The sequence below is a fragment of the Aulonocara stuartgranti genome (genome assembly GCF_965226115.1).
Source record: "Aulonocara stuartgranti genome assembly, chromosome: 18".
In the NCBI taxonomy this organism is placed as follows: Eukaryota; Metazoa; Chordata; class Actinopteri; order Cichliformes; family Cichlidae; genus Aulonocara; species Aulonocara stuartgranti.
Window position 1 is genome coordinate 28876046 of NC_138954.1, and position 16917 is coordinate 28892962.

At 40.8% G+C, this 16917-nt stretch overlaps 1 protein-coding gene across 3 annotated transcripts in view; it reads left to right on the forward strand.

Annotated features, from left to right (window-relative positions):
* Positions 1-16917, forward strand: part of cdh24b (cadherin 24, type 2b) — a 160695-nt gene that overhangs the window by 73949 nt on the left and 69829 nt on the right. For all 3 annotated transcript variants that reach the window (XM_082512993.1, XM_082512994.1, XM_082512995.1), the window contains exon 3: positions 170-464. In XM_082512993.1, the coding sequence (XP_082369119.1) occupies positions 170-464 (295 nt within the window). The remainder of the gene's footprint in view (positions 1-169; positions 465-16917) is intronic.

The following is a 16917-nucleotide window of genomic DNA, read 5'->3' on the forward strand; positions in this document are numbered from 1 at the left end:
GTTTTTTGTCTTCACTGACTGGCTCAAAAAAACAAACTTAATTTTTAACTGGTGTTTACTCTTGTCTTTCTTCCCCACTGTTTCCTTACCATTTCCACCCGTTTCCTTCCTCTTTGCTTCCATTTTTCCCTGTCTTTCTTTTTTCCCATTTCTGTCCGTCCTCACTCAGCTCCACACTGACATGGACAGGAATGATGGACGCACAAAGTATGTCCTGCGAGGCGAAGGGGCAGGCTCGGTCTTCGTGATAGACGAGAAAACGGGTAACATCCATGTCACCAAGCCGCTGGACCGTGAGGAGAAGGACGAGTATCGTCTCATCGCCACGGCCACCGACAGGCAGACCGACCGTGCTCTGGAGCCCTCGTCACAGTTCATAATTCGGGTGCAGGACATCAACGACAACCCGCCTGTCTTTGATGAAGGCCCCTACAGCGCCACCGTACCTGAGATGGCAAATATAGGTACTGGGCGGGTGGAGGGTTAGTTTAGAGTTAGTTTGGGGGTAAGGATTAAACAGTGTGCTGTGCTTCACAGTGAATGATATGAGATAAATAAATGAACAGGTGCCTTTGACCAAACAGTTTTAGTGACTCATTGAGGGTAACTACCCAAGGGGGTTACTTACCTTTAATGGCTTTTTTTCTATTTCACAAAGCCAATAGGAACAGTAAGATGATGCCAGTTGGCAGTCAGTTCGAAACACCTTAATCAAAGCAGTGTGTGTCATATTGTGTGAAGTGGGTTTTGCAATAATAATGCAGTTATAAGGGAGATGTGTAGTTGAGAAAACCCATTTTGTGGTCTTTTAAGTTATAAAATGTAACATTACCAGATATTATTGTTTTTATATTAAGTATGCAAGGAGACACAAAGCATCCAGAGAGGCTTTCTCTGGCAGACTACAGCTCCTGGTGGTGGTAATGATAGCTAAAAGTCAGACTAACTAATCCTTTGTGCCCTCATTAGCAGCAAATGCTGTTCTGTGACCAAGGATAGCTTCCAATAAACCACACCAATTCAGACCCAATATGTGGTACTTTAATGTTAATGCAATCCTCTTTTGGCTTTTTTATATTATCTTTCATTTATGGTGTCCGTATGACCAGGTAGCAAGTTTAGGGGAAAAGCTAGCAGCTAGCTTTAACAAATTAGAATTGCGTTGCAGATCTGCCATTGAGTAAAAAACCTATAATAGACAACTATAGAGACAACTGTGCAACAAGCAAACAAAAGAATATTTTTAGGTCGTCTCAAGTAACGGTGTGCTACTGCTGACATGGCCCATGAAATAGAGTTGGTAGGGTAAGCTGCCACAGCTTCTGTGTAGCTGCTGGTAGACTTTTATCAAGATAATGCTTTTAAGACACAAATAGTTGTGTTATCCTGATGAATTAACGCCGTCTGTTAATGTTACACACAGTAGCAATGATAACAACATTAATATCACCATCTTATTATTAGCTATAGCACCTCAAAGATAACAATAGACATTTAATGTGGCTATCAGATAACTGCTAAAAGTACTGTAGCAAATGAGTACATAATCTTTCATTTTTTATTTTTTTTTTGCTATACATTTTTTTGACAACTCTGCTGTCGGCTCATTTACCACTGTTTTGTTTCATTTTTGAAGCAGTCTATAATTTATGCCACTAACGTCTTTCTATAGTTCCTCTGCTATTGTTTACACAGACTTTTTAAAGTCACAATACTGTCACTCAAGCTAAAACTTACCCCAGAAAGCACGTTCTATTAACTTTGATCTTTCAACAAGGATCCTGTAGTAAAGACACAGTGTATCTGATATCCCGTGTCTGTCTTGTTCCTGCAGTAGCATAATAGTGTTGGTCCATTGCAACTGACCAATCATATTGTTGCATTGTCATAGCTTTGCAGTGTGGGGGAAAGAAATACCTTTATGCAAACTCTTCTGGAACAAACTGTAAGCATTTCAAGCGCTTTTCTTTCTATTATTAATTTATACAATATAATAACTATTTTTATCAAGTTAAAGGTCTGCTGTTACAGTAGCCAAATTTAGGTAACTCATGTTTGTTTGCTAGTGATCCTTTTTAAAAGCATTAGCTAACTTCTTGGGTAATGCTAGGTGAATGCTCAGACAACTTCATTATTAAAAACACTAACACGGGGATATCAGATCGGGCGTGCCAGCGCACAAACAAGGAAAAGAATCTAGAACTTTGGAAAAGTTGCTCTGGTCCAAAAGCATGTAACAAAATATATGAACCAATTAATAATAATAATAATGGATTGGATTTATATAGCGCTATAAGGCACTCAAAGTGCTTTACAATGCCACTATTCATTCACTCTCACATTCACACACTGCTGGAGGCAAGCTACAGTTGTAGCCACAGCTGCCCTGGGGCAGACTGACAGAAGCGAGGCTGCCATATTGCGCCATCGGCCTCTCTGACCAACACCAGTAGGCGGTCGTTGTGTCCTTGGGCAAGAGACAGAGACCCCGGGAATCAAACCGGCGACCTTCCGGTTACAGATGCGCTTCCCAGCCCCCTAAGCCACGGTCGCCCCGATTAATTAACATTAATTAACTAGTAAAAGTAATACAAAACTTTGTAACTCACAATACTTTTCATGATAATGTTGTTGTCACCAGCTGTGCTCGGTCTAAAAGTACTGTTGCCACATGTAGCTACTAGGGGTGCAACGATACACAAAATTCACGGTTCGGTTCGATAGTTTTTCGATACAAAAAAAATGTTCATGCCTTTTTAATTTGTCATTTATTAAAATTATAAATATATATTTTAACTCAAAAGTACAGTTTTTAAATTTAATGTTGCTGAAATAACAAAGTAATAAAAAAATAAATCTATCTGATCGAGAAATCACTCATCTTTGGAAAAGAGAGTTTATTACAGAAAAATGGCTCTTTCCAAACTAAAAGCTATACTATTCGCTTCTTCTGGGCTATATTCTCAGCAGCATATTAAACATATCAGGTCCCCATAAGGAGAATCATGTGCTAACGGCTGTCTAAATGACTCGGGTAAAGTTTGTAGCATGCGTGCTTGTTGTTTTTGTGTGCTTCCACTTGTCTTTGCACTAGGATGATGTCGGAGTAAATGTGCAGTCATATTCGTTGTGTTCCCACTAGTGCTGTCAGCGTTAATCTGAAATGACGTTAACGCCACAACACGGCAAATCTCCGTTAACGAGCTACCGCGGATCGCCCTGTGCGTGGGGCTGGACGGCCAACACGTTAACGAGCTAACTGCGCTAACATACTAGTTCCCACCAATGTAATTGAGCATTGCGTGGCACAACCGATATACCGTTTTACTTTTGTCCATGACGTGCTTACCTTCAGGGTCATACGTCACATGAAAACCAAAATAGTTCCAAACGCCACATCTGAATTAGGGTGGGCGAGGTTCAATTTGCCATGTTGCAAGGAGAGCTTAACTTCTGTCTCGCTAGCTTGCCCCCCTGCGCTCAGTGAATCTGTGTTCGACTACTCCGCCTAGGCTGCACTGTCGAGCGCAGATCCACTGAGCGCTCAACACAGACAGCATCGTCAGAAGGAAAGTTGATAAAATAAATTAAAAATTTTGTATTGTTCGATACATATGCGTACCGAACCGAAAGCACTGTTCAATATCGATACGAGTATCGTTGCACCCCTAGTAGCTACTTGTTGTTGCTCTTATTCACCAGCTCCTCATAGTTTCTGTGTTCACAGACAAGGAAAGCTGCTCAAAACTGCCCTCTAATTTCATTACCTCAACTCTCTGATGTCTTTGGTTTGCTCAGTAGCCGCCTGCAATCCGCTGACTATCTACAAGACAGCACGGACCCTATGCAGTTGTTAGTTTAACAGGCGAACCTCGTTGCAAACATGAGGTAACATATATTGATTTCCACAGGTTTAAATTGTATCTGGAAACTTCATCGCGTCACACATATTCCTTTTTCTCGTCTTTCATGTCCTTTCTCCAGACTGATGGAGTAATAATAGCAAATATGAAATCATAAATAATATCAAGAGCAGGAATAAGATAAAACTTGATAGATCGGGCTATTGAACTTACATTCTGTATACAAACAGAGGCTGAAGCATTTTATTGGTTTACTGTTTAATCAGAATATTGTAGCAGCCAGTGACTGCTGTCAGGCTCTTAAATGATGGATGTCCCACTTGACCAAAGCTAGACAGTATGTTTTATTAGTTGTATCTCCCGGGGCTGAATCGTCGGAAGGAATTTTAGTCAACAGCCTAGAATTTGTGGTGTGTATGGCCCTGCAAAGATATGCCAATTATGCAATGAAAAAGTGAGATTTTATCAGTTATTGTCTTTAAATTGAACACTAAAGACCGAAATTTAAAACCTCTGTTAGATCCAATGTATTATAAACACCAATTATGAAAATCACTTCCTTGTGAGCATGAGCTAATAATTGAAATATAATAAGCATATTAATGTAGCCAGAGGAGTCTTTTTGAGGATTTTGACAGCTGCAGCCATACAGTCTTTATACAGTTCAGCGGCCACAACATTAGTGCCTGCAGGGATGCTGTTCACTTTGAATCACCGTTTTGTGCACAGACCTTTTAGCCTTCATCACGATGAAGTCTCAAATGTGTATTTTTTGTGAGAAAACCTGCTGTGGTTAAATGCACACGTTCAGTGTGTGGATAGTTTTTAGTAAAGTAAGCGGGCTCAGGATTTATTTACAACTGAGGACACAGTCTGAATCCTGCATTTAATGCCTTTACATTAAATGCAGCTTAGTAAAGCTTCTAAAAAGAATCTGGAAAGCTGTTGTTTTTTTTAATACGCACTGCATATCACCTGACTGTGTCCACAAGAAGAAAGCAGAAATCTGCATGCTGATGTCACTGGTCCACATTTGCATAATGTTTTATCAGAGTGTGTTTTTTTTGTCTCTCGCAAAAATGGACCTGCTCTTCTTGCCAGGCCACAATTATTGGACTACTTCTTAATAAATGTGCATAAAAACATTTATTTCCGTGATCAGATTCAAATTCAAAACAGAAAAGGTCCTTAAAAATGCCCTCGAGTCACTGAGTCCCACACGATGAGATTTCTGCCAAACCTGTTTCACGTCGGGGGGATTTTTGATCACGAGCACTGAACATTTATGGCGTCTTTGGGTGCTGCCGGTTAATTCTGCTTGAACCAGATTTGAATCAAAAGCCCAAATAATATATAACTACACTGAGCATAGAGAGATATTGAAGCTATGTTTGTGAATGCACCAGTGCTGCATAAATAGATACATTAACACTCATGTCAAGTGCTAGAAATTACATTTCATGTGCTGGGTTTCAAGGTAAATTATCACAGTTGTAAAGATTGCTAAGAATAAAGCACCAAGCACATTTTCATTAAGAGCACCCCGGCTTGTCTTCAAGGTTAAGTTATGCACAGGGTGAAGTTTCTTCTGTGAAATTAAAGGGACACACATTCAGGCTGGTTTGCATACAGTAAAATTCAGAGAGACTGCCCTTTCCCAAAGAAGCGACTCCATTAGTTGTTTGCGCAAGCTCTTGTAATGACCTACCCTTGTATTTTAAAGTTAAGCAACCTCTAGAAGCTGTTTGAATAAATGCACATCAAATCTGTCCTGGTGTCATCACCTCTAGATTTAGGGGAACTCTGGACCCTGGTACCATCATGAAAGTCAAACCATGGTGGGTTTATTTCTAACCCTAACCAATAAATTTTCACGGTTAACTCAAACCAAGTAGTGTTTGTGCCTAAAATCAGCAACACATAGATATCACCAGAAATATGAAGAGATATTGAGATATCCAATTCTGTCCCCATCAAATTAGCCTACAAGACAGCCATGCACAGAAATCTAAACAGGCTGCATTTTGATGCAGATGACAGCCACTGTGACTGGTTATTGATTTGCACATTGCCTTTCTGAAACAAAAAGTGGTAAGTTGTCATTGTATCCAACTATCCATCTCCCATTTCCCCATTTTCATAGCTGTGCTAAGCCATGTACAGACAGCCGATTCCAACAGCTTCTCTCTTTTTTTTTGGATTGCAGTAATTTCAGTAAAAGTAGCTGTTGTTCAATATTAGCTCCAGCTCCAACACGACTCAGTTTCAGTCACAATTTGTTGAAAGAAATCAAAGCGATTCAACACTGCAGCGCAGACGTCTTACTGCCAGCATTTTGGAGGGAGGGGCAATTGCAGAGTAAAGAAAGTTAGACAAATCGGAATTGGCGACTGAAAATAATAATCAGCAACAGACCAAGCTGCACATCTCAAGGCAAAGTGAAAGTCATCAGAAAACAAGTCCAGTCTTGTGGTCAAAGCTTGGGTCCTGCATGCTCTTTAAACGTCAGAGGACTGGAGGTTTGGTATGAAGGTTTGAATAGTCAGATGATTTAAATATTAGTCCTGACAGTTTCTTTTTGTGCACTCGAACTGATATTCTATTCAGAACTGGCAGCGAATTAAGCCTCAAGCAAATGACAAATTATCACACTTAAAAGACTGAAAAATAATTAAGTAAAAACAACCTGTTCTGTTTCTAATGAATGTTCAACTCAGTGATGCATATGACATGTTAATGGGGTGTCTATCATTGCTTTATACCTCTTCAAAGTCAAAAAGCACTGTTAAAACAGCAGCACAAACATGTACTCGTGTTATAAATCTGCTCTCCTGATTGACCGCTGGGAGGAGAATATTCTCTGTGCTGTTCCAGCAGAGCTTTGTATTCATGTAGCCGGATACAAAGATCCGGGGACTCACTGGTGCCCTTCTCAGATTCTAACACCTAGATCTAGTTTCTCGAGGGCCAGGCGATGAAGGGCGTTTGTCCTGCTAAAATCCCATTAAAGCATATGGGACATAGAGGCTTTACCTTTCTTTAACGGAGTTTTCAATAATGCATGAAGTGGAACTAGAATATATAAAACACGAAGTCGTGGTTTTAAAGTACTCGATTTGATTTTTGTGAAACTTTTCTGTTAAGTGCTCACGTTCGCTCCCAGTTTTTTCTATCAGGAGTGAACAGGTCAACTGATGCTGTTCAATTTTATTACTCTTTTTGGCATGAAATTGCATCTCTGTTTCTGCCTGCTCACACCAGACACAGAAATTTTCATGGCTGCAGCCAGTAGATATGCACGCACAAACACACACACACACACACACACACACACACACACACACACACACACACACACACACACACACACACACAGAGTCACACAAACCTCTTCAAAATCTAAAAAGTCAAATGCAAATACGAACTCATTTTAAATGGGAAGCTTGCAGAATCTGTAATAAGTTAGATTAATAGCTGATTTTTAATGACACTGTCACCAGAGCTGCTTGCAGGATGTATGAGGCCTTTCCCTTTTGTTGATTAAATACCTGTGGCCATCACACAGCGGCAGGACTGAGACACTACATATGTTTCGTCTTTGCTGATTTAAAAGATGTGCAGCATATAATTATGCAAAGGTCAAACCGTGTGGGCTATTAGAAAGATCATACAGCTGTTATTATTATTATGGGAGCTCCAGCTTATGCAATCATGTAAATGACTTAAACAGACTTGTTTTTGTTTTAGCATATGCAGCTGGGTCTTGATTGTGTGCATATAAATGTGGACCAAATATGCCGTATGTAACTGAATACAGAGCATTTAATCGCTCGAGCAAATGTACAAATAGAAACACATTTTAGGGAGCAACATTAAAAAAAGGAGGATAATCTGCCTATTAGGGAGGCCGTCTATTCATACTCGAGTCGCGTATTCTGCGCTGCTGCTTTGGGACTCAGTTTTCTACCAGCCTGAACTTTCCTCTCAGCTCATTTGGAAACTGACATCCACTTTAAAACGGGATGATGAGCTGATGTGACTGTCCATAACTGAAACCATGTCTCGACTCCAACTGTGAATAATCTATTCCGCCTCTTAATTATGTATGCATACTGCTCCAGCCTCTTTCCCCACACTGCACTGTGAATCAAAATGGCAAGAATTACTTGGTCACACCCACCCGGGCTCGTACCCTGTGATTGCACTCGCACGAGGTTTTTGGGAAAATTGAGCCCCAGTTTGTGAAGCAAAGTGTTGTGAAATGCTTTTGCTGTGACATAAAGGATGGATGGATTTCTCCCAAAAATGAATACATGCAGCCATTCGTGGAAAGGCAATAAAAAGTAGGTTTCCGTGGCAAACACCTTTAAATCCATTAGAAATCAATCGCGAATACCTCGGCCGGCGGGGACCAGCTGCGCAATCTAAAAGCACAATTTTGAAATTCCTGTTTTTGTTTCTTTTTCATCCATGTGAGGGACACTGTTTATCTCAGGAAAAAAAACAGCACACTTCATCTGAATTCATGAGGATAGAGAGGAGGGTTTTTTTTAAAGCCCCGAAACCGACATTTAAATGAAACTGGAAATCCAGAAAATGAAAATACGTTCTAACCTGATCTGCCTCATTCCAAAAAATTATTTCATTTTCACTTGAAACATGGTGATAGAGTTCATGTCACAGCCACGGCGACCCGATAACATTTCTGTGACCGCCGAAAAAGATGTAAGGTGATTGGGATGCGTGGAATAGGAATGAAATACGAGGAGAGGGCAGAGATTAGGAGGGGCGGTCGGGGATTTTTGTGCTCATATTGCAGTGAGATCTCAGAGTGACAATAAGTGTCTAAGATTGTAATTCAAAGCATGACTGCAGAGGGCTTGTAGGAAATAGTTTGTATGTACAAAAAGTACTCTAATCTCCATTTAAACTCTGCTCAGACCCTTGAAAATGAATTCTACTTTAAGGGGCACTCTTCCCTCTTAAAGTGAGCAGAATTACTTTCAGGAAAACTTTAGAATTTGCCAGAAAAGTGGGTATTATTTGAAATAATTCACCCCTAAACTGGTTTGTTTAGAAAAGTTCTGCAAATTTGGCCTGATGTCCTCACCATCTGCCTCTTAGAGGGTTTTCCAAAACATCAAGGTCCCTCTTGCGCTGAATTGTTTAATTCAGATTAGAATAATGACCCCGCCAGCATCCTGCCGGGGCAAAGCCCAGGGATGTGGGGATGAGGCAGACGAGGACTATTTAGTAATCCTATCAGCCACCTTATGAGCGTCTGCTCCGCACAGCAGCTCCGTCTTCAGATTGAGTTGTTCAGTCAATCACAGATTCAATATTTACTTGACGATTCAATATTTACCGAGGCGCTTTGCAGCACGCGTGACTGAGGAATGCAGCGGCGAGGATCCTATCAAACACTCGTTACATCACGCATTTAAGGGTGAGATTGGGAGGGAGGAGGAGAGGATGGAGGATGTCTCATCTATTGCAACGAGACGCTGATGCAAGGTGTGCTGGAACCGAGCCTGATCCGCTGCTCGAAACGTGTTCCCGTTTTGTGTCGGATTCACTCGACTGGTTACACACATCTTGTCAGATGTGTATCAGCATTGCAAGAGAATGACTCACATTTAAAGTTTAACCTTCAGTATAAATATTTTAAAAAACAATATTCTTAGACATATATAGCTGGGGGAATGAGTCTTGTTCCTGTTGCCCCAGAGGACAGATGTCTTACACTACTGTAGGTCTGCTCCTTTTAGCTGGATGCACAGCACTGTGAATATTGGATCCTTGTGGAGTGTGGCTGTATACATGGAGCACGGTTGGAAGGGTGCATGCCAATAGCTTCGCCTCCGCCTAGCACTTGTTGCATCAACCTCAGAAGTATATTGTTTGATCCCTGAGTTTGATTAGTTTTTTATTTTTTATTTTACTGCTGTCAAAAGAAACATTTTGGTCTACTTAGCTCCTTATGTGCTTCTGCATTTATCTGCAATATCTATATGAAAAAAGAAAGCCAAAAACATAAAGACATTCAGACGCAGATACTTTGTAGTCTGGGAGCGAAGCTGCAATAGTAGAGTGCTTTGAACTGAAACATAAAGTGCACATAGCGCTGTAATAATTTACATTCAAGCTCGCAGGAAGATGGGAGAAGTGGAGAGAGAAATCAAAACTGAGAATGGATTAAATTAATGGCCAAACATCTGAAAACATGGGTCCAGAAAAATATTCCTCTCCTGTTCTGCTCTTTTACTGTGTCTCAGTCCCTCAAATAAAATACACACACTACAGGCTTTTTACTAAAACTAAAAGCAGATGTAGGTAAACCATAGATATATAAATATGTTTACCATGTAGTTGCACTGCACCCGCCAGCAGGCGTCAATCACAACCCACAGAGTTTGAAATGCCACAGCAGGGTGAGCCGTACTCTGAGATGGATAAATAAATAAATACAGTTGGGTTTTCATTTAATTCATTTTTTTTCTTATTTCCAAGATCAGACTTCCGCGCAGTTTGTTTAATGTTTTGCCGCTCTGAGCAGCCACTTCATTTCCTTTGGGCATTGCATTGTAAGACAGTAGAGCACATAAATAACACACTCAAAAATCAAGCATTTGCTAGAATGCGCGCCAACTCTCGGGTATAACTCCAGTTTCTTTAATCTCGGTTGTTATTTTTGCCGGCTTCACAGTCATTTCTGTTTACTGTAAAATTATACTTGTCAAGATAACTGTCCAGATGAGATGGAGAAAGAGGAAAAAGTGGTCCAGCTGATTAGACAAACACATCAGAACTGTCAAATGTATTTAGCCAGCAGCTTCTACCAAACGTTAATCCATTCGACTGACTCGGTGAAGGTTTGTGAGTGACATTATTGATTGTTTGCTTGCAAATAAAATCTAATGACATCTATTTGTCAGAGAAAACTACTCATTCAGCATAAAATGTGTTCCTGTAAATGATGTTTTTGGTATTTTTGTGCACTGGTCAAAAAAAAATCAAAGGAACACTTTGGAAACACATCAGATTTCAGTGAGAAAAGACAGTCGTGCTGGATACTGATGACTGGAAATGAAATCAACATACAGAGGGCTGAATTCACAGAAACACAGAAAATCAAAGTGAAAATAATGATGTGGCAAGCTAGAGAGTACAAAAACGATATGTTAGAAGCAGTCAGGATGTCAGGCCCTCAGGCCACCCTCATGAAGTCTGTTCCTGATTGTTTGATCAGAGACATTCACACCAGTGTCCTGCTGGAGGTCATTTTGTAGCTCAGGCAGCGCTCATCCTGTTCCTCCCTGCACAAAGGAGCAGATACCGGTCCTGTAATCTCCTCCATGTTTTTGAGACTGTGCGGGAGACATAGCAAACCTGTTGGCTATGGCACGTATTCATGTGCTATCCTGGAGAAGTCGGACTACCTGTGCAACCTCTGTAGGGTCCAGGTATCACCTCATGCTACCAGTAGTGACACTGACTCTAGCCAAATGCAAAACTAGTGAAAAACAGCCCAAAAATATCAGGAGGGAAAATGTCAGTGTCCTCTACCTGTACAAACATTCCTGTTTTGGGGCTTGTCTCATTGTTGCCCCTCTAGTGCAGTTGTTGTTAATGTCATTAACACGAAAGCAGATGAAACTTGTTAACAACCCCCCTCTGATACTTAACTGACCAGATCAATATCCCACAAGTTTAAATGACTTGATGCTGATAAAAGCTGTTCCCTTTGTTTGTTTCATTTTCTGAGCAGTTTATGTTATTATTGTGGTTGTAATGTGTGGCTTCACTTCAAACCCCTTTAAAATTTAAAAATGCATTGAGACGAACCAGTTGTCTTTTAGTTTTTTGCTAAAAATGATACAATAAGATATATTTGTGATAAGTAAAAGCATCTTTGTGTGAACCCCTTTTGTAGAAATTGTAGTCGCCACTAAATGTTTCTGGTAACTATCGATCAGTACTTAGAGGAGATTTCGTCTCCTCTAACAAAAGCTTCAGCGTTTGATGTTGGCGGGTTTCCTGCTTCCTTCAGCTCATTCCAAAACATTTCTATAGGATTAAGGTCAGGACTTTGACTTGGTCGTTCCAAACCATTGGCTTTATTCTTCTTTCACTAATCTTTGGCTGTGGGTCATTGTCTTACTGCATGACTCACTTTCTCTTGAAATTCAGTTCGCAGGGAAATGTCCTGACATTTTCTTTAAGAAATCGCTGGTGGAATTCAGAATTCATTGCTTCCCCTTTTGAAGGTAAGCTAACCTGGCACAAATGGAGAAAAACAGACCTAAACCATCATACTGATACAGATGACAGTAACTGCAGGTGGGATAAGGTTCTTATGCTGGATTATTGTGTCTTTCTTTCTCCAAACATGAAGTGTCTTATTTAAACCAAAATTTGTTGCATTATTCCAAAAGCCTTCAGGTTTGTTCTCGTGATCTTTGGAAAACAACAGACAGGCAGAAGCTTCTCTTTTTGAGAGCAGAATCTTTCTCACTGCAGCCAAGCTATGCACAGATTCAGATTTCAGTGCTCTCTTGAACTCATGAATATGAACATTAGCCAATGTGAGAAAGACCTTTAGCTGGTTACAGGCTACCTTTGCATAATCACTGACCTCCCACACTATACCTTGCTCTTGCTGTGATCTCTTCTGTGGAGGGCAACAACGGTCTTGAATCTTTTGAATCAATGCACTCGAAACTTTGTCTGAAGCCCTTTGAAAGCGTGTTTGTTTATTTACCTCCAGAAGCTTCCACTTGAGCCCAGTGGTTCTCAAATTCTGGCGGGTGGGGGGCACAACTCAAGCGAACCTTTAATGCTAGTCTGTAGAAATAATCCTAAAGAAAGAAAATAATGGGAATCTGGTCTTTAAGTGATAACGTATGAACCCTGCTTCCGGGTCCAAACTACTCTGCATTTATTAAGGCTACTGTGATTTTAACATATTATAATGCTCGGTATCTTGTTCTATTTAATCTGAACACATCCCATGAAAAAAAGGCAATGATCACTGTTGGGCTCTCTTGGTTTTTATTACCACTGTTCAATTTAAAGCTCTGTTTTTAAAACCTTACAATGTAACTACAGCCCAGCCCATGCAGCAGTATATTAATGACTAACTTCATATTGTGGATGAATTATCTCAATTGTTCACTGTGTTTATATTATGCTAACCATAGCTCTGTAGCCCGCCACCACGTAGCACATCGTTATATATCAGCTAGCCCAACATCAGTAGCACTACAAACATCGCTGCTGTTTAGTTTTCTGTCTTCATTTATTTTGGAAGTGATAGCAGAGCTGTACGTTTTAATTTTTCAGAAATCTCTCAGTCAGAACATGGTGTGTCATCTTTAGATGGAAGCTAGCAAGTTAACTTCCTGCTAACTTCTAACTCTGTTAAATTTCATAAATCCTCTTTTCATGGATGCCTGGATGTTAAACTTAATTGTTACACCTGGTAAAGCAGCAACGCTGATCATTTTATTAAAGATGAAAGGATTTAGACAGTTTTTAACTCTCGGTGATGCCGCAGTGTTTGTTTAACTTTAAAGCGGAGTTTGGACCCAGAAATGGCTAATTATGTCAGACTTAAACACCAGGTTGGACATACAGGTGCGTAAAGTCAGGGAAAATGAGACTAGGGGAAACCTCAAAGAAGGCACAAAGAACAAATAACTATCAAAATAAAGAAGGAAGTGAAACATGATAACTGAATTGAAAAACAAACACGAATTTACTGACACAAGAGGATGAAAAATAAACTCTAAAGAAACAGGAACTGAAAATGGAACAAACCAGCAATATGAACAGAACTATAACCAGGAAAGTAAGTAATACAATCACCAGAAAATACTCAAAATAAAGCAAAACTATAAAGTCCATAAACACGAGATGCTGTGGCAGTATGTTCAAAGCTCATGTTATGTTATTTTCTTGCTGTGAAACCAGTTCAGTCAAGTAGAAAGTAAGACACATCCAGCCAAGCTTGAGCTTTGCTAATATGACAAAGCATAAGCATCAGTAAAATATGTCAAATGTACATGTACTTCGTTGCTTTCTACTATAGATGAAAAGAGCTATAAAATGAGATCCTAGTTGTAACAAACTAAAATGATCTTTTGTTTTTACATGTGCGACTGCATGACGAACTGAATCCACACCAAGGGTCCGTTCTTCGTACCTCGCTAAGTAAGTTAGCTGGATTTGATTGTTGACGATTTCGCGTGATCTTGGATCGTTCGGTTCTCCAAAGCTCATCCGGGACTTGCTGTCATAGCAACAGATCCGTAAGCGTAAACCTGCTCGGGAGCAGGTTTACTTTATGTAAACAGGATTAGATCGCGGCCACTCAGGTATGTCCGCTTCACTTATACGAAAGCAACAGCGATATTTTACCACTGTTTTTCCATAAATAAATATTATCAATGTAACTAAAGTTAATGCAGTATTTGATCCTTTTATTGATTCCATACAGATACATACTGTCAAGGCTCGGCTGTGTGGCAGGCAGGAGGAGGACCCAAACGCAAAACTCACAGACACGGGGATGAACTCAAAATCACAGCTTTAATGCTGGAATGGCCGAACCTAGGAAATACAAAACTAAACTGGGAAAAGTAAACTAACATACGCGAAGAGACACAGGGAGATCCACACAACATGAGGGACGACGTCACGCTGAACAGAGGGAGACGCAGACAGAAATACACAGAGGGTTAACGAGGGGAGTGGGAACACACGGGGAACACAGGTGACACTGATAATCATAACGAGACAGGGCGGGGTGAACTGAACACTGACGGGAGAGGTGAAACAGGAAGTACAGAGGAGAGAGAGCACGAGTAGAACACCAACGTAACGGGCAGGGGAGACACGGAATAAACACGAAAGGGGACGAGGGCTCATAAATACATAGAGGGCACACAGGGGGAAGAGAGAGCACGGGGAGAACTTAGACATAATGGGCAGGGGAAGCATGGAATAAAACATAAGGAGAGACGAGGGCTCACAGATACACAGAGGGGCACACAGGGAGACATGAAGGGCAAGGGATCAAAACTAGAAGCCATAGAATAAATCACACACAAGTACAATAATACGAAAATCACAAAGAACTAAAAACGCTGGGTCAGGAGACCCAGGACCGTGACACATACAGGTCATTTCCTAAAAAAAGGGAAATGTACTATTAATCATTCTATTTCATGTATTTGATTATTTCAGATGTAATTCATATTTTAGAGTTGTAATTGTAAATTACTTCGTGTAATCAAGATGAGAGACCACGGCTATAAAAGCGAAGGTGGATTTGGGAAGTCTGTCGCAGCCATGTCCTGTCCGTATACGCGAGCAGCCCATTGCGGAAGGTGCAAGATTGATAAGGAGAGTTTTCAGAATTCAGCGTATATTGCGGGACAGACAGGATCCTTTAGCTCAGCGCGACAGTGTGCTCATAGAGAGATATCGATTTTCCCGTGAGGGTATTATTTACTTAACCAACTTGTTGACGAGGGGGTGCAGGACCACCACCTGTCTTTTTTTGCTCTGCCCTTTTCTTGGTTGCTGTTATAAACAAACAGATTATTTCAGGGTCTCTTTCCAAGAGACTAAAAGCAATACAAGTGATAAATATTACCATTCTGTAGAATATTATATTTCACTTTTACTTGTTCCCATGTTCTAGTGGGTCCTGTCGTGGCTCTAATGTGAAAGAGGATATAATGTAATATAATATAATATAGTGTAATATAATAAATTTACCCTACTGCCTACTGGTGTTGGCCAGAGGGGCCGATGGCGCGATATGGCAGCCTCGCTTCTGTCAGTCTGCCGCAGGGCAGCTGTGGCTACAACCGTAGCTGCCTCCACCAGTGTATGAATGTGAGAGTGACTGAATAGTGGCATTGTAAAGCGCTTTGGGTGCCTTGAAAAGCGCTATATAAATCCAATCCATTATTATTATTATTATTAAATTACTTACGAGTTTAATTTGTCAGCAACTTTCTGCCAGCCCTCTCTCCTTGCTTTTGCAGCCTTTGCAGTGTTCCCTTGCGTTTTAATTAAACTCTGAAACTCCTGAAATCCCTCAATCAAGAGTTCTTGCTCTGCTGCCAAAAAATACAGAGCGCGCTCCTTCGACATTTTCGCCGACCAATCAAAGGGTTGCCGATCAATGTTTCTACTATCGATGCGTAGCCCCTGTTAAGCCACCCAGTGATCTCACATTACTTCATCCAGCTATACTAATCGTCAACAACAGGTGTGTTCGGAGAACCGGAATAGCGAGCTCAAAGTTAGCGCGATGATTTGATCTTGGATGTAGTAAGCGAGGTACGAAGAACGGACCCCAAGTCTTCTTTGAAACAAACAAAACCTCTCTCCCATCAGTCTTTGGCTCTCTGAGGTGCAGCGCTTACATGCTTTACATCTGCTTTCTGTCAATAACCGCTCTGATTCTTAACTACCCACAATGGATCAGTAACCGGTTGATCTCATGCCCCCTTTCTGCTCTCCCTACGCAAGCACACGCGTACTTTAAACTGCACGTTTGTTGTTGTTGCTGTTGGTGGTGGTGGTTGGCTTTTGTTTTTTTTTCTTCCATAGTGATTCTCTCAAGGCTTTGATCAAATATAGAATAGAAGCTGCTCCCTCAAATCCACGTCTTCCTCCTCCATCTCATCTGCCTCTGAGTACCGTTGGAAGAAGTCATTCCCCATACACTTCTGTATAAATACAGACATGCACCATACAAATACATGATATATGAAAAGTGTTTACGCTTCATATATTCATATAGTTTCATTTTTTGTTGAAAATATACCCCACAAAAAATTTCCTGGCAAATTGACTCAGCAACAGCCGTAGAAAGAAGATTTAGGAGAGGGTGAGAGAGGGAGAGAGGCCTGTTGAAGGGACAGACAGTCCGATTGAGAGAGGAAGCAAATGGGAATTGGAGACAGAGATGAAGAGAAATGAAGTGAGACAGAGGGAATTGGGGGGGGGAGGAAGGTGAGCGACAAGAGAGAGAGTG